The sequence below is a fragment of the Camelus ferus genome, chromosome 9 (genome assembly GCF_009834535.1).
Source record: "Camelus ferus isolate YT-003-E chromosome 9, BCGSAC_Cfer_1.0, whole genome shotgun sequence".
NCBI lineage: Eukaryota > Metazoa > Chordata > Mammalia > Artiodactyla > Camelidae > Camelus > Camelus ferus.
The window spans coordinates 48035383-48054298 of record NC_045704.1 but is presented as its reverse complement, the minus strand read 5'-3'; the positions used below and the strand labels follow the sequence as shown (position 1 = coordinate 48054298).

At 41.4% G+C, this 18916-nt stretch overlaps 1 protein-coding gene across 3 annotated transcripts; it reads left to right on the top strand.

The window, feature by feature from the left end:
• Nucleotides 1-8232: 8232 nt before the first annotated feature.
• On the top strand, nucleotides 8233-17796 carry LOC116665799 (carbohydrate sulfotransferase 4-like). Of its 3 annotated transcripts, none has more exons than XM_032486681.1 (3): nucleotides 8233-8329; nucleotides 10227-10359; nucleotides 14753-17796. In XM_032486681.1, the coding sequence occupies exon 3, from the start codon at nucleotides 14768-14770 to the stop codon at nucleotides 15941-15943; it is 1176 nt and encodes a 391-aa protein (XP_032342572.1). In that variant the 5' UTR covers nucleotides 8233-8329; nucleotides 10227-10359; nucleotides 14753-14767; the 3' UTR covers nucleotides 15944-17796. The 3 variants fall into 3 exon arrangements, with proteins under 3 accessions (XP_032342572.1, XP_032342571.1, XP_032342573.1); XM_032486680.1 differs by lacking the exon at nucleotides 8233-8329 and adding an exon at nucleotides 8336-8507; XM_032486682.1 differs by lacking the exons at nucleotides 8233-8329; nucleotides 10227-10359 and adding an exon at nucleotides 8336-8507.
• The last annotated feature ends 1120 nt before the right edge of the window (nucleotides 17797-18916 follow it).

The following is an 18916-nucleotide window of genomic DNA, read 5'->3' as shown; positions in this document are numbered from 1 at the left end:
TCTTAGGCTGCTAATGCTGACCAGAGCTTAGAGAATTAATAGATATATTAGAATCCACTACCTCCACTGCTACTATCCTGATCCGAGACACTGGTCTCTTGCCTAGCCTCCTAGCTGACCTCCCAGTTTCTGCCCCTGATCCGCTTATGTTTTAATACCCTCACTGTATCCTAAATGATCCTTTTAGAATGTAAGTCAATCCTAAACTTATACCCTCCAGTACTTTCCCATTTCACCTTAAGTGAGAGTCAAATTCCCACTAATGAGGACAAATGCATTTCTACACAATTTGTCCCCTCCTGCCTTTGTTACCTCTCAATCTCCCCTTTTAAACTCTCCCCCCGTCCTTACTTACTTGATGAGTAACACTGCTCTTCTTAATGATTCCTGGATTAGCACTTCGGCATCTGCCCACTCCTTTTGCCTAGAATGGTCATTCCTCAGGTATTTCCTTTTTTTCCCCCTGATCTCCTTCAGGTCTTCACCAAATTGTTACTTTCCCTGACCCTTCTATTAAAAATTGGAACAACCCTGCCCTGGTCACAATCTCTTCTTATTTTTCTCCATAGCACTTATCACAATCTAATACACTACACGTTTTATTTATGTGCTTGTCCCCTACTCAACAGAATGAAAGCTCCACAGACAGAGAATTTTGTCTTGCTTTGTTCACTGCTGTTTTCAGAGCCCTACAGAATTGCCTGGAATGTAACAGACACCCAACAAGTATTTTTGGAATTTACTGCGTGAAGGAGATTATGATGGAGAGTAGAGAGACAACAGCTCTTTAAAAAAATATTTAATGGCATGCCAAGGAGTTCTCATCTTGTCTATACTGAGCGCGATTGCAGTGTTTCCATCAGAAGTGACAGGGGTCAGATCCGATCCGTACAGGGAAAGATCAGTCCAGCTGCAGGGTTGGAGCAGTTAGGATTGGAGGTAGAGGGAATGGTTGAGGGGTTGTCGGCAGAAATTCAAGCAAGAAAATTTGAAAGCCTGAGCAAAGACAATGGCTGTGGAACAAATAAAGAGAAAGGGATCAAATCTGACAGTTTTTTAAGGAGTAGAATAGACAGGCCTTGGTGATCAATGGGATACCATGGGGTACAGCCCACCTGAAGACACCCTTTTATTCTCCCCAGAGACTCCTTGACTGGGCCATTGTGGATCACCTGCAGCAGTCTCTGGGATTTCTGAAAGCCTGGAGATAGAATTCTCAGATTATATCCTGGCCTGATTCCAGATAAGGTATCCATTGTCTAACAATGTCCTCCTGAAACACCAAGGACTTACAAGTTTGGGCTTTACAAGGAATTCCTGGCTCTGTGTTCCATTTTCTCACCCATTCTGACCTGTTAAAGAGACTCAAGAAAGAAAGCAAGAAGCAACAAGAAACTTAAAACCATGTTTACCTTTCACCTCGTCCTGACCCACCTTAATCAAGCCTGTTTTCCCACTGTTGAAATAGATACTTGTAACACAGAAAGAAGCGCCATCCTTGCCAGGGGATCCCTACTCATATGTCCTCCCCCAGAGCCCAGCTCAAGGAAATAGTTTCTATTGAGGGAAGCTGTCCATTTGATAACTGGATTTACAGCAACCAAGATTCCCTTCCTGGAGTACTTCTTCAGAAGGTCTTGGCTCCTAAGATGCTAAGGTCCAACTGCTACAACCTATGGATGCTTAGCCCAAACAGAAAGCTCTAGTCCTCCAAAATTCATTCTTCAAATCCAGTTGCTTAGCCATTACCCTAGTCAGGCCTGACAACAGGCTTTGGTAAGCCACATAGGGCTGGTGACCAATGGAGAGTGTAACATCACTCAAGTGTCAGGCCTTGACATCCACATTGCAGGCAGATACATACTGAGTGAAATGAGGAACGCTGAGCCACCACATGAAAAGGAACGCAAGGAAAGCCTCACTGTTCTTTTAGGGTCACTGAGGACACAGGAAAGACACGAAGCCAAGTATGGCAGTGAAGAAACTCCAATCCTAGTACCCAAGGAGCAATGGTCTGGGTGAAGATAGCAGCAGAGGGTAGTGTAACCAGCAGACAGATCCTTCTTGACCTATGAAAAAATCAGGCTCTGGCTCAATGGCTGACCCGAGGTACCTTCACCATTCACATTGTTCCCCAGACTGTAAAGATCCAAGGACAAGGGACAGAGCTCAAAGCTCTGCTGAACAGTGGTCCCTGGAGACAACTGTCTCCAAAAAATCACACTTTGAGAAGCACCTAAAGTGCACACAGCATTTTGCAGGGATTCTTAACTTGGGACCCCTTGAAATCAGATATGATTTGTGTTTGTATGATGAGCAAATGTGCCTTTTCTAGAGAGATGGTCTTTATCTTCATCTGATTTTCTGAGACTCAAAAAGAAAGAGACTGGATCTGTAAAACCTTAACTACACAAGTGGTTAGTCAATATCCACGTGCGGTAGTGGCCATACATAACATTTCCTCATAACAGACAGTTCTATTGGACAGTGTTGCCTTAAAGAAGTGATCCACAGTAATGCAGGGAGATAACATTACCTGATGAGTAAGGCTGGGCTTTGAACTCACACCTGGAGTTGAATCTAGACTTTGCCACTATAAATCATTTTAACTGTGGGTACATTATTTAGCTTCTCCAAGGCTCTATTCTATCATCTGGGAAATATGAAATTTACCTCCTAAGGCCATGGCAAAAACTGAATAACCCAAATAAGTGTGAAGTGCAGTACCTGTATTATAGCAAGCTCTGAACAACTGAACAAGCAGTAGCTATAATCTTTCCTCATATTATTCATGCTCCATAATTCCTTAATGGGAATGTCCTCTATTTTGGATACCTGGGGCTTTTGATTAATTACTATAAGTACCTATTCCTTGACTGCTTCCAGCCATCCTTTTCAAAAATTCTTTCCAACTGATTTATGAATCACAAACTAAAGAGGCTAAGATCTGTGGTATTACATGTAAGGACGGAGGTGGGACGGCTACTTGTATCGAGGACTGTGCAAGGTGCTTCATTAATTATTAGGATCACCATATTTATCACAGTGTTAAATACAATAAGAAAAAATTGGAAACAAATCTAAATGCCTGTCAATAGAGCACTGGAATACTGGCATATGATAAATCCTTTCAAAGTAATATACTTTCATAAATATTTGTTGCTATGGTTAAATGCTCATGATATAGCATGAAGTGAAAAAAAAAAAAAAACAGATCCAACTCCTGTCGCCCATGACCCAGCATCCACCTAAAGACACTTGTATAGATGTATGCCATGTTTAAACATGTCAAGAATATTAAGTCATAGCTCCAAACTATAAACAAATCAAATGTCCATTAACAAGACCATGGACAGATTGTGATAGGTATATATACACATGGAATACACACAGTAATAAAAACAAAAAGCCCATAACTGTATGCAACAGCATGATGAATCTTAAAAAGATAATATGAAATTTAAAAAGCAAAACTCGAAAGAATAAATGTGGTATGATTCTACTTATATGGAGGCCAAACTGGGGAAAAGTCAATAGTACTGCTTAAGGTGATAAACTATAAGGAAGAACATGGACTTGCGTACCATGAAAGTGGTCACCTCCGAGAGAAGAGGGTAGGAGAAGGACATGAGCAGGAAGGATACTGAGGCAGCTTTGGCAGTGTTCTGTTTTTTGGTTGGCAGAGGTGGTGAGTGATAGTTCCTTTATATTAATTGGGTTTTTAAAAAAATTTTTGAGGGGGAAGTAATTAAGTTTATCGATTTGTTTATTATCTTTAATGGAGGTACCAGGGATTGAACCCAGCACCTAGTGCGTGCTAAGCACACACTCTGCCACTGACACATATACCCTTTCTCCCTACCACACACTTGTTTTTTCCTTTTTTGGGGGGAGGGGGGAAGTAATTAGGTTTATTTATTTGTTTATTTTAATTTTTTTTTAATTTGGGAGGTAATTAGGTTTATTTATTTATTTTAATGGAAGTACTGGGGAATTGAACCCAGGACCTCGTGCATGCTAAGCATGTACTCTACCACTGAGCTACCCCTGCCCTCAATTGTTAAATTGTATCTTTATACCCTAATTTTAATTTCATAATTTAAAATGTTTTAAAATAAAATAGAGACAAAGGGAAAGTAAGTACAAAACTATATTTTCATTGTTATCTCAACTATACAGTTTTCTGCATGCATGGGAAAAACGAACAACAGTGCTATTCTCTGGGCAGCAAAATATAAAGAGATTTATACTGTCTTCTTTATACAGACTTTTTTCAGACTGGGATTTCAAAATTTCAAATTTTTTTTATAATTAACAAGTATTAATTTTTATAATAAGAATGAAAACAGAACTACCAACTGCCCAGTTTTTCTCCTCAATTTATATCTATTTAATGGAGTCACTCCGGGGGAGAGAAATTTCTCTTCTATCTGCCAAAGAGAAATAGGAGACAGAGAGGACCATATAAGTGAAATCAATACAAGGCACCACCACAGGTCTGGTTATTGTGCTAACGATAAGGCCTTAAGGGGTTCAGCTGATGGAACCCAGCAAAGATACTTTCCAGATTATCTCAGAACTCATACAACTCTCTGCCTGTTCTCTCTCTTTCAGGGCCTTGGAAAATGAGGTCTGTGTCAGTTACACAGTATAATTCATAATGAGACAAATCCAGTGGCTGAGTCTGATTATCTGACATAATCCAAGAATATACACTGTAAAAGGCTCTCTGCCTTCCATTAAAGAGAAGTCAGTTCGTGCCTGAGCTACACTACATATGACTTCTTTTCTAGATCTCCTCTATGAAAGGGAGTAAACATTTATCAAATGGTTTTTTAATTAAACTGAGTGTCCTGGAAGCCATATGGGCTCTTTTTCATGAAGGACCCAAGGCTTGGGAATTCCAGTATGTTACTCTATATAACTTGGCCTTTGACGACCTTGAAGACTTCCCTTTAGTGATCTACGTACGCTTGCCTGTACAGTCATTCCTCTCTCGGTATCCGCAGCGAGACTTAGAGCAGTGGGGAAGCCTAACTTGGCTCCAGGACCCTTGCTGATACCATGCTCAAGTCTGTTATACAAAATGGTGTAGTATTTGCATATAACCCGACACACATCCTCCTGTATACTTTAAATTATCTCTAGATTACTTGTAATACCTAATACAATGTAAATACTATGTAAATATAAATACAATGTAAATGCTATGTAAATAGTTGCTGGTCCCTGTCAAATTCAAGTTTTGGTATTTGGAGCTTTCTGGAAAAAAAATTTTTTTTCTGAATTATTTTTGATCTAGGCTGGCTGAAACCTTGGATGCAGAACTAGGTATAAGGAGGGATGACTGAACTCAGCATCTATGATTAGATAACAGGCCTTTATGACAAGCCTATAACTTCCCAAAGCATTCTTTATTCAGTTATTTTTGGACATTTTATAGTTTTTCTCTTAAGAATATTTTGTAAATGGTAACTAAAACTCACTGTTAAGAAGTACCTATAAACATCCTGGTTTTAAAAAAAAGGACACAAAAAAATTATTGCCCAAGCTGTCTGATCACTAACATTTTTTTGGAAGGAAGTCTAATGACCTATGAATGCTCACCACCTCTCAGCCCCTTTCAGAGAAAAATGTTGGTGGTTACTACACATTGGGGGCCATGTTTTAAAAAAAAATTTATTCAGTTTACTTAATAAATTGAATTAGTTAACTGTAATTAACTAATTAAAATTAATTTATATTAATTTAATAACTTGGGTGGCTGGGGTTTTTGAGATTAAATTGAATAAAAAATTCATCTACTGTTTTATACTTGTAGCAATCATGTAAAGTAGCTCAGAGTAGTTGTGATTTGCCCAAGTACACAGAACTAGTAAAAAGCTATACTCTTTAATGATACACTCCTTAATGATAACTTGTTTCTTTTTTTCTTGAGGAGGAAATTTCTTTTCCTGTACTCTAACCAAACACCAATACATCTATATCCTCCCATACAATGAATTATTACATCTAGGTACTACATCTAGTTATTACCTTCTGCAAGAAGGATGAAGATACTGAATAAGACACAAAAGCAAAGCACAGATAGTTCCACATACGATCAACCCAAAGAAGAACACACCAAGGTACACAGTAATCAAACTGACAAAAATTAAGGATAAGGAGAAAATATTAAAATTAGCAAGAGAAAAGCAACAAATAACATACAAGGGAACTCCCATAAGGTTATCAGCTGATTTTTCAGCAGAAACTCTACAGGCCAGAAGAGAGTGGCACAATATACCTAAAGTGATGAAAGGGAAAAACTTACAACCAAGAATACTCTATACAGCAAGGCTCTCATTCAGGTTTGATGGAGAAATCAAAAGCTTCACAGATAAACAAAAGCTAAAAGAATTCAGCGCCACCAAACCAGTTTTACAACAAATGTTAAAGAAACCTCTAGTCATCAAACCACAAAAAATGAGAACAAAAATTCAGGGCCTTTTATGGTTCCATATAAATTTTGGAATTGTTTGTTTTAGTTCTTTGAAAAATGTCATTTTTTTGTGTGTTTTTTTGGGGGGGGGAATTAGGTTTGTTTATTTATTTATTTATTTTAATGGAAGTACTGGGGATTGAACCCAGGACCCTATGCATGCTAAGCACGTGTTTGATAATGTTGATTCTTCCAATCCAAGAGCACAATATATCTTTACATTTCTTTCTATCATCTTCAATTTCCTTCATCAATGTTTTACAGTTTGAGTATAGGTAACCTCCTTGGTTAAATTTATGTCTAGGTATTTTACTGTTTTTGATGCAGTGGAAATGTTTATGCCAGTTATAAAATTCTGGTTTTTGAAGTGAAAAAAAAAAAGTGGATGAAGGGCCACAAATGTCAAAATATCCTTTTTATGGGTGAATTATATTCCATTACATACCATGCTACATCTTCTTTAGCCATTCATGTATTGATGTGCACTTAGGATGCTTCCATATCTTGGCAATGATAGATAAAGTTGCTGTTAATAGTGGCAGGGTGTATGTATCTTTTTTAATTAATGTTTTTGTTTTTCTCAGATATATGCCCAGGAGTGGAACTGCTGGGCCATATGGTGGTTCTATTTTTAGGTTTTTGAGAAACCTCCATATTGTTTTCCATAGTGGCTGCACCAATTTACATTCCCAACAACAGTGTACAAGGGTTCCCTTTTCTCCACTTTGCCAATGTTTGTTATTTGTGTTCTTTTTGATGACAGCCATTCTGACAGGTGTGATTTTGATTTGCATTTCCCTGATATTAGTGATTTTGAGCAACTTTTCATGTTCCTGTCAGCTATTTGCATTTCCTCTTTTGGAAAAATGTATGTTATTTTCTCCTGCCCATATTTTAAATGGGTTGGTTGGCTGTTTGCATTTTAACTGAAGTACAGTTGATTTAAAATGTTGTATTAGTTTCTGGTGTACAGCATGGATGGACTTGGAGGGCATTATGCTAAGTGAAATAAGTCAGACAGAGAAAAACAAATACTGTAAGATATCACTTACATATGGAATCTAAAACAATACAACAAACCAGTGAATATAAAAAAAAGAAACAGACTCACAGATGTAGAGAAGGAAGTAGTGATTACCAGTGGAAAGAGGGAAAGGGAAGGGGTGAGATGGAGGTGGAGTATTAAGAGGTACAAAACATCAGGTATAAAATAAGCTGCAAGGATGTATTGTACAACATGGGGAATATAGCCAAGATTTTATAATAACTATAAATGGAGTATAACCTTTAAAAATTGTGAATTACTCTATTGTATACCTATAACATATAATATTGTACATCAACTATACTTCAATTTTTAAAATATGATATTATAAAATAAATATATAAATAATTTTTTTAAAAAGACACAGAGGCCAAAAAAAAAAAATTAAAATGCTATCTCCCTAAATCCAGTGGGGTGAGCAGGAAGGTGCAATTCAGAAGTAGCTTCCAGGTTTTCTCCTCTTTTTGAAACAGGGATGAGTAAGGTTTCACATATTGACCATTTCGGCTCTCACTGTCTCTTGCTTTCCCTATCAACCTCATCTGCTTCTGGGGTCTCTTTTCTGTTTCCATTTTGCCCTAAGGGTGTTAACTTTTTCAGTTGTCTGCAAGAAGTCTACATTCTAGGATCACCTCCCAGTTGTGGGAGACAATGATTCCTCCTTTCCTTCCTCATTTGCTTCTTCTGGCCCGGCCCATTGGGCCCATTCCAGCCAAGACTCCCCACCCCTTGAGTCTCTGAGTTAAAGCTGCTAATATCAAGGCTCCCTTGGAGTGAGTCCTTCCTTTACCTTGTCTTGGAAGGTAGGTCATTTTTCGCAGGAGGGAGAGGGCATTGGAATTTGCTCTGAGTCCGGATGGTTATGCAAGATGCCAGGAGGAGGAAGCTGAGAGGGGAGTTGGTGAGTCAGAGGAGAGAAGCTGCACAGCTTGGCTAGCAGCGAGCCTTTAGAGCAGTGAGGAAGCCTAAGCCACTAACAAGGTAAGGAGAGAATATTCTCTGTGTATACCTCCAAAGTAGGGCCATTTTCCCCTGGCTATTGGAGCAGAGTATCACAGAACCTGGGGCAACTAAACTGGGGACTTGGGGGGTGGGAGGTCGTGGAGGAGGGTGAATCAGAATAACCTGGACAATTTCCCCCCAAAAGCACAAGCTGCCTGCCAGCAGCTCCCTATCCCCACCCAGCTCCATCTCTAAAAGAGTCAGAAAGAGCCTAGAGTGTGAGTAGGGCTATTCTGATGTGTATTTTGTAGCTGGTCGCTTTGATGCATCTTTTCATTCGGATGCTGGCTTTGGACTTCAAGTCTCTGTAGCTTCTCTGCTCAGGTGTTGGGGAGTGGGGACCAGAGGTGATGGAACTACAGGTTTTCTCTAGCTCAGGTGAGATTTAGTGTGATAATTAACACTCTCAGACTTGGGACCCAAAAGACCTGGGTCTGATCAGTCAGGGCTATTTCTATCATTGAGTCAATTTATTAAAGTTCATTTTACTTATTCTGAAAATGGGAGGTGTTGATCATCACTATTTTATACATTTAATCAGACTGCTGTCATTACTGTGGCTAAAAAAGGCTTTCAAAGTTGTGGAGCGCCATTCAGATGTAAAATCAGATTAAATTATGAGGTCAGCAAGTCAACCGAGGTAGAAGAGAATTCTGTCTTGTATGGCCCTGGACAAGTCTGGAACTTCTAACTGGAAGAGAGATACTTTTATATGTACAAAATAAAAATATCTTGTCCTGCCTTTCTTATGCAGGTCACCCCTCAAACAGTGAAAAAAACGCTCTACAAATGTTTGTTCATTCAGTCATACACTCAACAGATGTTTCTTAAGTCCTATACTAGGTGATAGGCACTATCATTGTTACCAGGGACACAGCAATTGCGAACACCTTTCAGTCTAGTTAGAGCGTGTTGTTACGTGGAAATCCTTTGCGCAGGGGCTTATCTCACAGGTTTCCAGGTTCTGCAGCTGTATGTATGGATATAGGTTTCCCCAACCCAGCTCTGTTCTCTCTCTCTGCATAAACGTCTTCTGCCATCTCCAATTCTGGTTTTGGGGGCAATCTCACTGGGAAATCTAAGTTATGAATGTGTCAGCAGCTGGAATCCAGGGCTCTTAAATTGATGTCTGTTTGGTTTTTTTCTCAGAATTCCTGTTTTTTTTTTTAAGGCTACAAAAATTATGGACTTGGAGGTCATTTATAATTCAGCCCTCTGTAATCAGACTGCTGGGTGAGGTCGCCCATCCTGGTGCCTCACGGTCCTGACTTAGGTGCTATGTCAGTATTACCCTTGGGTGATGTTTTTCAAGATCCTAAAGTTCTCATGACTTTCAATGATGGACTGTCCTTTGTGTGCTAAGATGATACTACTTACCCATAATTAGGGCAATGTGTTTTTAATTTAGGTTTTTGGGTGGAAATGATGGCATGTGCTGAGGGCTTTTTCCTTCTATTTTTCTTCTTTTTCTAACTGAACTGGTTAGAGCAAGGGAAGTATTGTGAGTAGACTGCTGCCCTGCAATGGGTCTTTTATTTCTTACTAATAAGTATTTTTTTAAATAATGTTCATGGTTTATTCCCCTAGTTCTAATTAATACATGCTTAGGATAGAAACTATTTTTTTTGGAGTGAGGTTAACTGTGTCATATTGCTTCCAAACTATGCCTCTGACTTTATTAATCTCTTGTTCATGCAGTTGAGACTTCACTTCTTATGCTCAATGCCCAATGAAATCACCTGAATTTTAGAAACTGATACTAGAAGAAAAGAGACAGTTGTGTGCATTTTAGAAAAAGACAAGTTTCAGTTTCTTCGTGGATCTCATTCAGGTATCTGATTTCTAGTAATAACTATGGCTCCTTCCATACTTAACTTTTTATTTATTCATTTATTCAACACGTGTTTAATGATACCTAATCACTTGTACATTTTATGTGCCTGTACACAAGTTAAGACACAGCCTTTACAGCAGCCCAGTGGGAGAGACATTGATCTACCGCTGTTTACTACAGCGTGAGAGACGGATGTAAATGTAAAGTTTAGGAAAAAACTAAATCTTTGGAGGAAGCGAGATACCTTTCAGGGAGACGGCTGACAGGTGGGCAGCATCTTGAGGAAAAAGCAGTTATCTTGCTAATGTCTCAGGGCTTCTCAATAACAGGGAAAGTGGGGAAGAACCGAACGTAAAATCTGGGTCCTAGGGAACCGAAAGGGAGGGGAGTGACAGGAGATCAAAGATCAGATTATGGAGGGCCCTGGGCACAAGAATTGGGGATTTACTCCTGGATGTGTCAGAAAGTTATTGAAGGATTTTAAGGAGGGGAGTGATAGGCTTGTGCTTTAAAAAGATAGGTTTTGGCAGCAGTGGGTGAGAAGGAGAGCTGACAGGCTGTTGGGAGAGGCTACTTATTATCAAGGCCAGACTAGAGATGAGCAGATTCAGGATTTCATAACAGGGAGGGCAGGCGGGGTTCAAGCGTGCAATCAAACAGCCAGAAAAGAACACACAGGAAGGTGGTCTTGGGACTCTGAGATGAAAGTTAAGTCACAGACCTCTCATAAATGTTTACTAACCCCAAGGATTTAACAGAGGAGGTTAGTACAGGACTGGTGGGAAGAGTGGTGGTTAGATTAGAAGGGGTTACCATAAAAAGCCATGAGTGTTCTTTTCTTTACAGAGCCACCTCTAGCACTGACTCCAGTCACTGCAGAGGGGAGCTTTCCCCTGAGGCACGTTCTAAAGTATTCCCTGGCTGTTCTGATCACCCCCATCAAGGGTTGCTAGATCCAGGATGTGTCTAGATCCCAGTGACAAGAGATGGGACTCACTTTACAAAATCATACTTTCCTTCTAGCCGGGGAAATTGCTTATGGAAAGAAAAAGAAAAGAAGTCAGAGGGTTTCCACAGGAATTCCTGAGAACCGTGGTCAGCTAAAGCCTGAGGATGACTGGGGACAAGCTAGAAGGCTAGGCTCCAGCTCTGGGAGAGAATGCGCATGAGGCCAGGAGGTAGTGGCAGGCAAGGAGGGCTCAGAGCACTCGAGCCCATTCAGGACACTGAGTTGGCCCGAAGCCAGATAGGGGAGGGATGGTGGAACTGTGAAAGGTCTACATTGTTAATCCCTAGGAAATGTTAGCTTTTTCCCCAGCTGATTATAGGCCCTGCATATAAAATTCTACCACAGTTTCAGTATAATTTTACATAGGTCAAGTTCTTTCCTTTCCTTTCTTTTGTTCCATTATTTCTTATCTTTGTTCCAAACTTTTCCTCATACTCATATTGCCTTTGGGAGAAGATTTCTTGCTAGGCATTTCCTCAGTCCTTGGTTGGGGGGAGGTAATTCTTGAGCCATTTATCAAAAATGGCATAGTTTCTAATCATTTCCTCTTGGGCTCATATCTTAGCTGGTCCTGTTCTAAATTTCAGGACCATGACAGGGATTACCATTTACTGACATTTTCCTAGCATACAGCAAGAATGTTTTTTGGCGTCAAGGAGAGATGATCCTCACTGGATCCTTTTGGCACATATAGAGGAAGTGCATTGTTGTAACGAATGGAAGAGAGGGGTTTCTGGGCCACTGCCACACAAGATTTGGCTGAGGTCATCACACACTTCCCAGAAGGTTCAGGGGACTTCCATGGGGAACCTATGAGCTGGCCTAGTGTGCTCTATCTCTTCAGGAAGCAGGCTATAAACTCCAAGAGTCACATCTGTGGCTGTCCAATTTATCCTCTAATATCTGCTTCCTAGAATCCCTGGAGCTCTAGATGTAGATAGTGGTTTATGACCAGTATACAGGCTATCTGGACAACAAGACACCAAAGATAGACATACCTACACTCTTTGACTCAGTGATTGCACTTCTGGGGTGTTAGCTTACATACTTGTATAGTGATGTATGAACCTAAAGGTCATTACTTAAGTTTTTGAAATGGCAAAAGACTGAAAACAACCCAGAAGCTCATCAGTGGGGAAACTGGTTATAAATAAGTTGTGGTACATCTATACAATAAATTCTAGGTAGTGGGGAAAAGGAATAAGGAAATGCTTGATGTACTGCCATGGAAAGCTCTCAAAGACATATTGTTAACAAAGCAAGGTACCGCACAGCATGGATAACTTGCAGCCTTCTGTGTAATAAAAAGGAGAAAAATTAAGAATACACATACATTTGAATTTTCTTGTATATGCATAAAGCAACTGACAGGACACATTAAAGAATGAACCCAGTTGCTGTTTGGGGGCAAGCTGGGAAATGGGCAGATAGAGGACAGGTGCTGGAAGTAGGCTTCTCACTGCACAGTGATGCTGAAGCATCAGCTAGTGGATAAATACTGGCTGTTAGTAAATGGAGAAGAGGTTAGTGATTCAGCAGCTGGTAAAATTCTTAGTTGTTCTTTCCTCTCAAAAAACACTGTGACCCCTTTAAAAAGTATGTCATTAGCCCTGTTTATGTCATTAGCCCTGTTTATAAGTAGCTAGAAATTTTCTTATTTATGACTATAGGCCTCCTCCAGAGACATAACTGTTGTTACAGGATTTCCCCTTGCCTATCATTTAATATGTGAAAGACCAGAAGTGTGACAGGCTGGCCACAGGCCGGCAAGCACTCCCCTTATTCCTTTCCTGCATTCGGAATCTTAGGAAGCCTTCTTTTAAATTCTGAGTCTGTGCAGTTAATGTCCATGATAAGGATACTTTGAAAAACAATTTGAACCATGAGACTGTTACCTATTAAAACCTTTTTAAAAATTGGTGATAAGCTTTATCACTAGGAGAAGAGCATATTCTAAATCCAGCTCCAATTGCTATTGAGAAATACACTTTCTCGTCTTTATTAAAGCTTGAAGGAGTAATTTCTTGAGTATAGAGTGGTATGCAAATTAGCACCTTGCTACTACTGATATTTTACATTATGTGAGGTTATCTATTTTATCTCTCGGTAGTTATTTAAGCCAGGAAGTCACCTACAATAACCCAGAGTCATCTCAACTCTTAAAGAGGGTTAAGATCGCCCTCAGAATAATATTCTAGCATGGCACTGGGTACCATGGTCTTTTCACACAAAACAAATCCTGATTGTGAAGGAAGTTAAGTTCAGGTTTGCCACCAGTCTGTTTGAGCCTTACTGTAAATTACAAAGTGTAATTCCTTTCTCTAGATATTTAACATCTAACAACTGCAAAACCATTCTCATATACTTATTCTGTTGGACCAAGATGTTTTACTGTCACCTACCAGACGTTTTTTATAATAAACATCTCAAATCCTTGATAAGAAGGCATTCCCTAGGGCTGGGCAGTAGACAACATGTCCAACCATACTGAGCAGCCCTGAGTAGGCTGTGTCAAGTAGTCAAGCATTCCCCCAAGCAGCAACACGGTGGCCAACAGGCCACAAGTATCACTACTGCAGCTCTTAGTTCGGCTGTCAAGGAGACAATGACACAGAGTTGGCTGTTAAGGAGACAATGATTCAATCCAAATAGATGCAGATAGTTGATTACCTACACAGATGCAAGGTCAGCAGTGGCTCAGCTCCTCATGTCCCAAAGGATGAGACCAAAGCAGAGGGGACCGGATGATAGGTTCCACGGGCACTTAGCTCTGCCACTGAGGAAAAAACTCCAAACTACAGCCAAGCAGTTTTATAGCCTGCAGCCATATCCTTCAAGGTACTGAAAGTTCTGTATTTAACTGAGTTGAAGGAGGGTAGTGAAAAATGGCCTTGGCACTCTCCCTCAGGATGGGGATGGGTGGCTGGGCAATGGCCTCAAGGCAGTTCCTCACAAGTCAGCGTACCTCCCTTAGTTTCAAAAGGAATCACAAGGCATTCACCCCAAAGTTGGATAAGGCTGTGGTTAAGCTTTGCCTCTAAGGCCTATGTGAAGACATGCATGTCACCAGGGTGCCAGGTTGGAACTATTTCCCTATATTCATGAAATATGGCTGAATTCACACATATTTGAGAGCTCAATGCACAAGAAAGACCAGGAGGAAGTAAAGAGCCTAAAATAAACAGAACTTATTGACATACTAACTAGAAGGGACAGGAAGTGATCTGAAGAAGGATTTGTGCAATTGGCTGCAAAAAAGTTCCAACAGTCTACACTGCTCTTTGGTGAGGGTCAGGGAGAAGATGGCTTTGGCTAGAAAGGGGATGGAAGACAGATACCAAAACAGCAGGCTTACCTACCCCCTCTGCTTGTCCCTTGAAGGTCTTCCACTTCAGCATGATACTACCCCCAAAATTGAAGCTACTGCTGTTCCTGTCTTCCCAGATGGCCATCTTTATCCTATTCATCCATCTCTACAGCTATAAGTTCAACTCCCAGAATACGAAGGAGGAACCCAACCCCACACACATGCACGTGCTGGTCCTGTCTTCGTGGCGCTCTGGCTCTTCTTTTGTGGGGCAGCTTTTTGCACAGCACCCAGATGTCTTCTACCTGATGGAGCCTGCCTGGCACGTCTGGATGACCTTCACACAAAGCACTGCCCAAAGGCTGCACATGGCAGTGCGGGATCTGATATGGGCTGTCTTTCTGTGTGACATGAGTGTCTTTGACGCCTACATGAAACCTGGGCCCCGAAAACAGTCCAGCCTCTTCCAGTGGTACAGCAGCCGTGCCCTGTGTTCCCCACCTGCCTGCAACGTCTTGCCACAAAATGAGACCATATCCCAGTCTGACTGCAGGATCCTGTGCAATCAAGAGCCCTTTGAGGTGGTAGAGAAGGCCTGCCACTCCCACAGCCACGTTGTGCTCAAGGAGGTGCGCTTCTTCAACCTGCAGGTGCTCTACCCACTGCTGAGAGACCCTTCCCTTAATCTGCACATTGTACATCTAGTCCGGGACCCCCGGGCGGTATTCCGTTCCCGAGAACGCACCACGCAGGATCTCATGATTGACAGCCACATTGTGATGGGGCAGGACTGGCAGAAACTCAAGAAGGAGGATCAACCATACTATGCAATGCAAGTCATCTGCCAAAGCCAGCTGGAGATCTACAAGGCTGTGCAGTCCTTGCCCAAAGTCCTAAGGCAGCGCTACCTGCTCATGCGCTATGAGGACTTGGCCCGGGACCCCCTGGCCCAGACTGCCCGAATGTATGAATATGTGGGGTTGAAATTCTTGCCCCAGCTCCAGACCTGGGTGTACAACATCACTCGAGGCAAGGGCATGGGGGGGCACGCCTTCCAGACAAATGCCAGGAACGCCCTCAGTGTCTCTCAGGCCTGGCGCTGGTCCCTGCCTTACGAAAAGGTTTCTCGACTTCAGAAAGTCTGTGGGAATACCATGAATTTGCTGGGCTACCACCTTGCCACATCTGAGCAAGAGCAGAAAAACCTATCACTGGATCTTTTGTCTACTTGGAGTCCCTACCAGCAAATCTACCGAGAGGGTTGAGGAGGTTCTGTCTCCACCTGGCACCAGCTTCAGTCACATTAACTGAAGGCTGCTTCTGAGTCTTGATTGTGTGTGTCAGTGTATGCGTGAGTATGAGTTGTGCCCACCCATGTTCAACTCGAGAAATCTTTGCTCATGTCTAGAAAAGAGACTCAGGACTCACTTATGTGAGTGGCACATTCCACCATCAAAATGGGAGTAATGCCTTTCCTCTCTTCTTGACCTTCTTATCTGTGTATACCTCAGAGACTTCGTGGCCTGGGTCCTCTGTGGCACCATACAGTATCACTGGAGTAAATCCATAGACCTCTTGGTTCACATCTTGCCCAGCAGGACAGGACAGAGACAGGAAAGACCAGGGAAATGGGTCTGTCACCAAAGGGCCCATCAGCACATTCAACAGACATATGAACTCTGAGCCCTCAGAGCTCCCTATGGATTCAAAAGGGAATGGGGAACAGGGCTGGATGCTTACCTGTGAGCTTGGCCATCACAGCTACCAGTTACCACAAATATGAAACAAAACCTCTGCGCAACAGCAAGCTTTTAAGTTCATGGCATGACTGGGCCTGATTTGGACGTCTGAGTTCCCCTCAATGTTTACCTGTGAAGCTGCCATCTGTTAATACTAAAATCTGTTAACACTAAAATTCCAAAATAAGATTCTGTTTGGAGTGTACCTTTTTATGTTTTCTAATTACTTAGTAGTAAATGCTCATTCGTATGGGTTCCTAACTAAGAGCATAATCATCTTTATAGATTTTAAAAAATAATTGTTATTATCTATAACCCACATACAGAAAAAATTGCTAGGATAGTGTTTGGTTCAGATGGATGGACTAACTCTTAACTGATCAATACTAATCAATACATTGCCCTCTTAAGAATTTAAATGGAGAATAGAAAGTAGACAGCCAGGGGCTAAGCCCTTTCTTGTGTGAGGCAGAAGTTGTAATAATACCAGAGTCATCACTCAAGGTTCTAGAGTTCTTTGAATACCACCCCTCGGTCACAGGACCTTGGTTATAGCACGATTGGTTCTATTCAGCTCTTCCTGATCCCCTCCCCTAACAAGAAAAGTTGTTTCTCACAGTCTTTGCAGCATTCCCCAGATCTACTTGTGTATCGGAATCACCTGTTAAAAATATGTTTTGCTGTGCCCGACCTCAGATCTGCTGGAACTGGAATCTCCCAGGGGAGGCTGGGACTCTGTATGTTTATCAAGTGACCCTGGGTGACTCTTCCACAGCCAGCCTGATAATACACAGTACACCCTGCCCTGGGCAGCAGCACTGTTTGCCTTCTTGCTTCATGACACGTGATTTTTCAGCCATGCTGAGTATCTCTGCCATTCACTCCTGACCTGGGTGCTGTCCTTAGGTTAGAAGGAATAGGAGGAAGGTCTATATATGTCTGGAAATCCGTGGACTTCTGAGTCCTGACTTTTTAAATATTTCACTTTATTCACATCTGAGAAATAGCCATCATTTCATCTTTCCTTTCGTTCTCACTCCCACTTCTGACATGGTCCTCACGTCACAAAGTTCCCTCAGTGTCATACGGGCATTCTGCCACTCAATTCTGCTGAGTAGCTCTAGGGTTGCGCCACTGCCTGAGACACCTGAGTAGCTACCTTTGCCAGCTGGGTCTTTAAAGTTAATTTATACGGGATTTAGAGGAGTGAATTTATTCTAATATCCAGATCCAAGCCACTCTAGACCCTCTTGAGAGCCTGAGATCTCCCAGGAAAATGCTTCTTGCCTCTACAAACCTGCCAAAACTATGAAAGAGTACAATCTCCCCAACATTGAAAATGAGGTCAGGGCAGTATGTAACAGTGCAAACACATTGAAGAGGGTCAGTGAGGGGAAGAGACAGTGATAGACTCAACCATCTCTGATGTGTCTTTTGAAATTCCAGCCTTCTACCTGCATTGTCTAAAGTTAGGAACTTAGGAACCTAAGTTCTAATCTCTATCGGATGCTGGAGTACAGAGCTGTTTGCTTTTCCATCTCCAAAAGAATCGCCCCATCCAAAGACAAGGAAAGAGATTAGCCATGTGGAAATCTCACAATATTAAGTCTACTTTACAACAGTTTTAAATTTCCTATATTTTAAGTCTTTACGTCAGATGAGGTCTAGACAGCTAGTAGCCATCCTCTTGAAGGACAGTCTATACACTATCCTATATGAGCCACTGGTAGTTGTTTAGATTTAAATTAATAAAAATTAAATAAAAATTCAGTTCCTCAGTTGCACTAGCGATGTTTCTAGTGATCAGTAGCCACATGTGGTTAGTGGCTACTATATTAGACAGCATAGATATAGATCATTTCCATCATTGCAAAAGTTCTATTGGACAGCTCTGGTCTAAATTTATTTCCATTTGTGTGTAGCATCTTATCTTTAACCTCAAACCTCACCACCACCCAAAAAATTTTGGAAAATACATGATAATACTATAACAGCATTCTTACATAAGACTGCATAGTATAAAATCATGCTATGCAACATCTAAAACTCTGACCTAGTGTTGAGTGAGGCTTAGAGAGCAATCAAACATCTCCTATTGAAGCATTCAGGCGGCTGGCACTGGAATTCAGTAATGTGAGAGGCAGTATACTCAACTACGGAACACGGGGAATCTGAGGAGCTGAGAGCCCATGACAAGTGTAGAGGACTGTGTTCTGCTAAACGTCCTTTCTACTTTGGAGACATCGCTTGCAGCCCTCAACCCCAACAGCAGGAAGGCATTTGTTTGGGGTCAGCCTAGTGCCAGGCACATAGCAGGCTCTCACTAGACCCTTATTGATTCAGCTGCATGGGGTCTAAGGATGAGTTTGACCACAGATAAGGGATGAATTTGATCTCAATTTCTCATGGGTAGTATTCAAGTTTGGGGAATGAGCTCTTTCATGTCTAGAGAAAACATAATGGCCTGAAATGCCTAATTACAGGAGAGCAATGGCTGCT

Coding starts and splice junctions, on each gene's coding strand:
- LOC116665799 (XM_032486681.1), top strand. CDS start 14,768: ATGATACTACCCCCAAAATTGAAGCTACTGCTGTTCCTGTCTTCCCAG.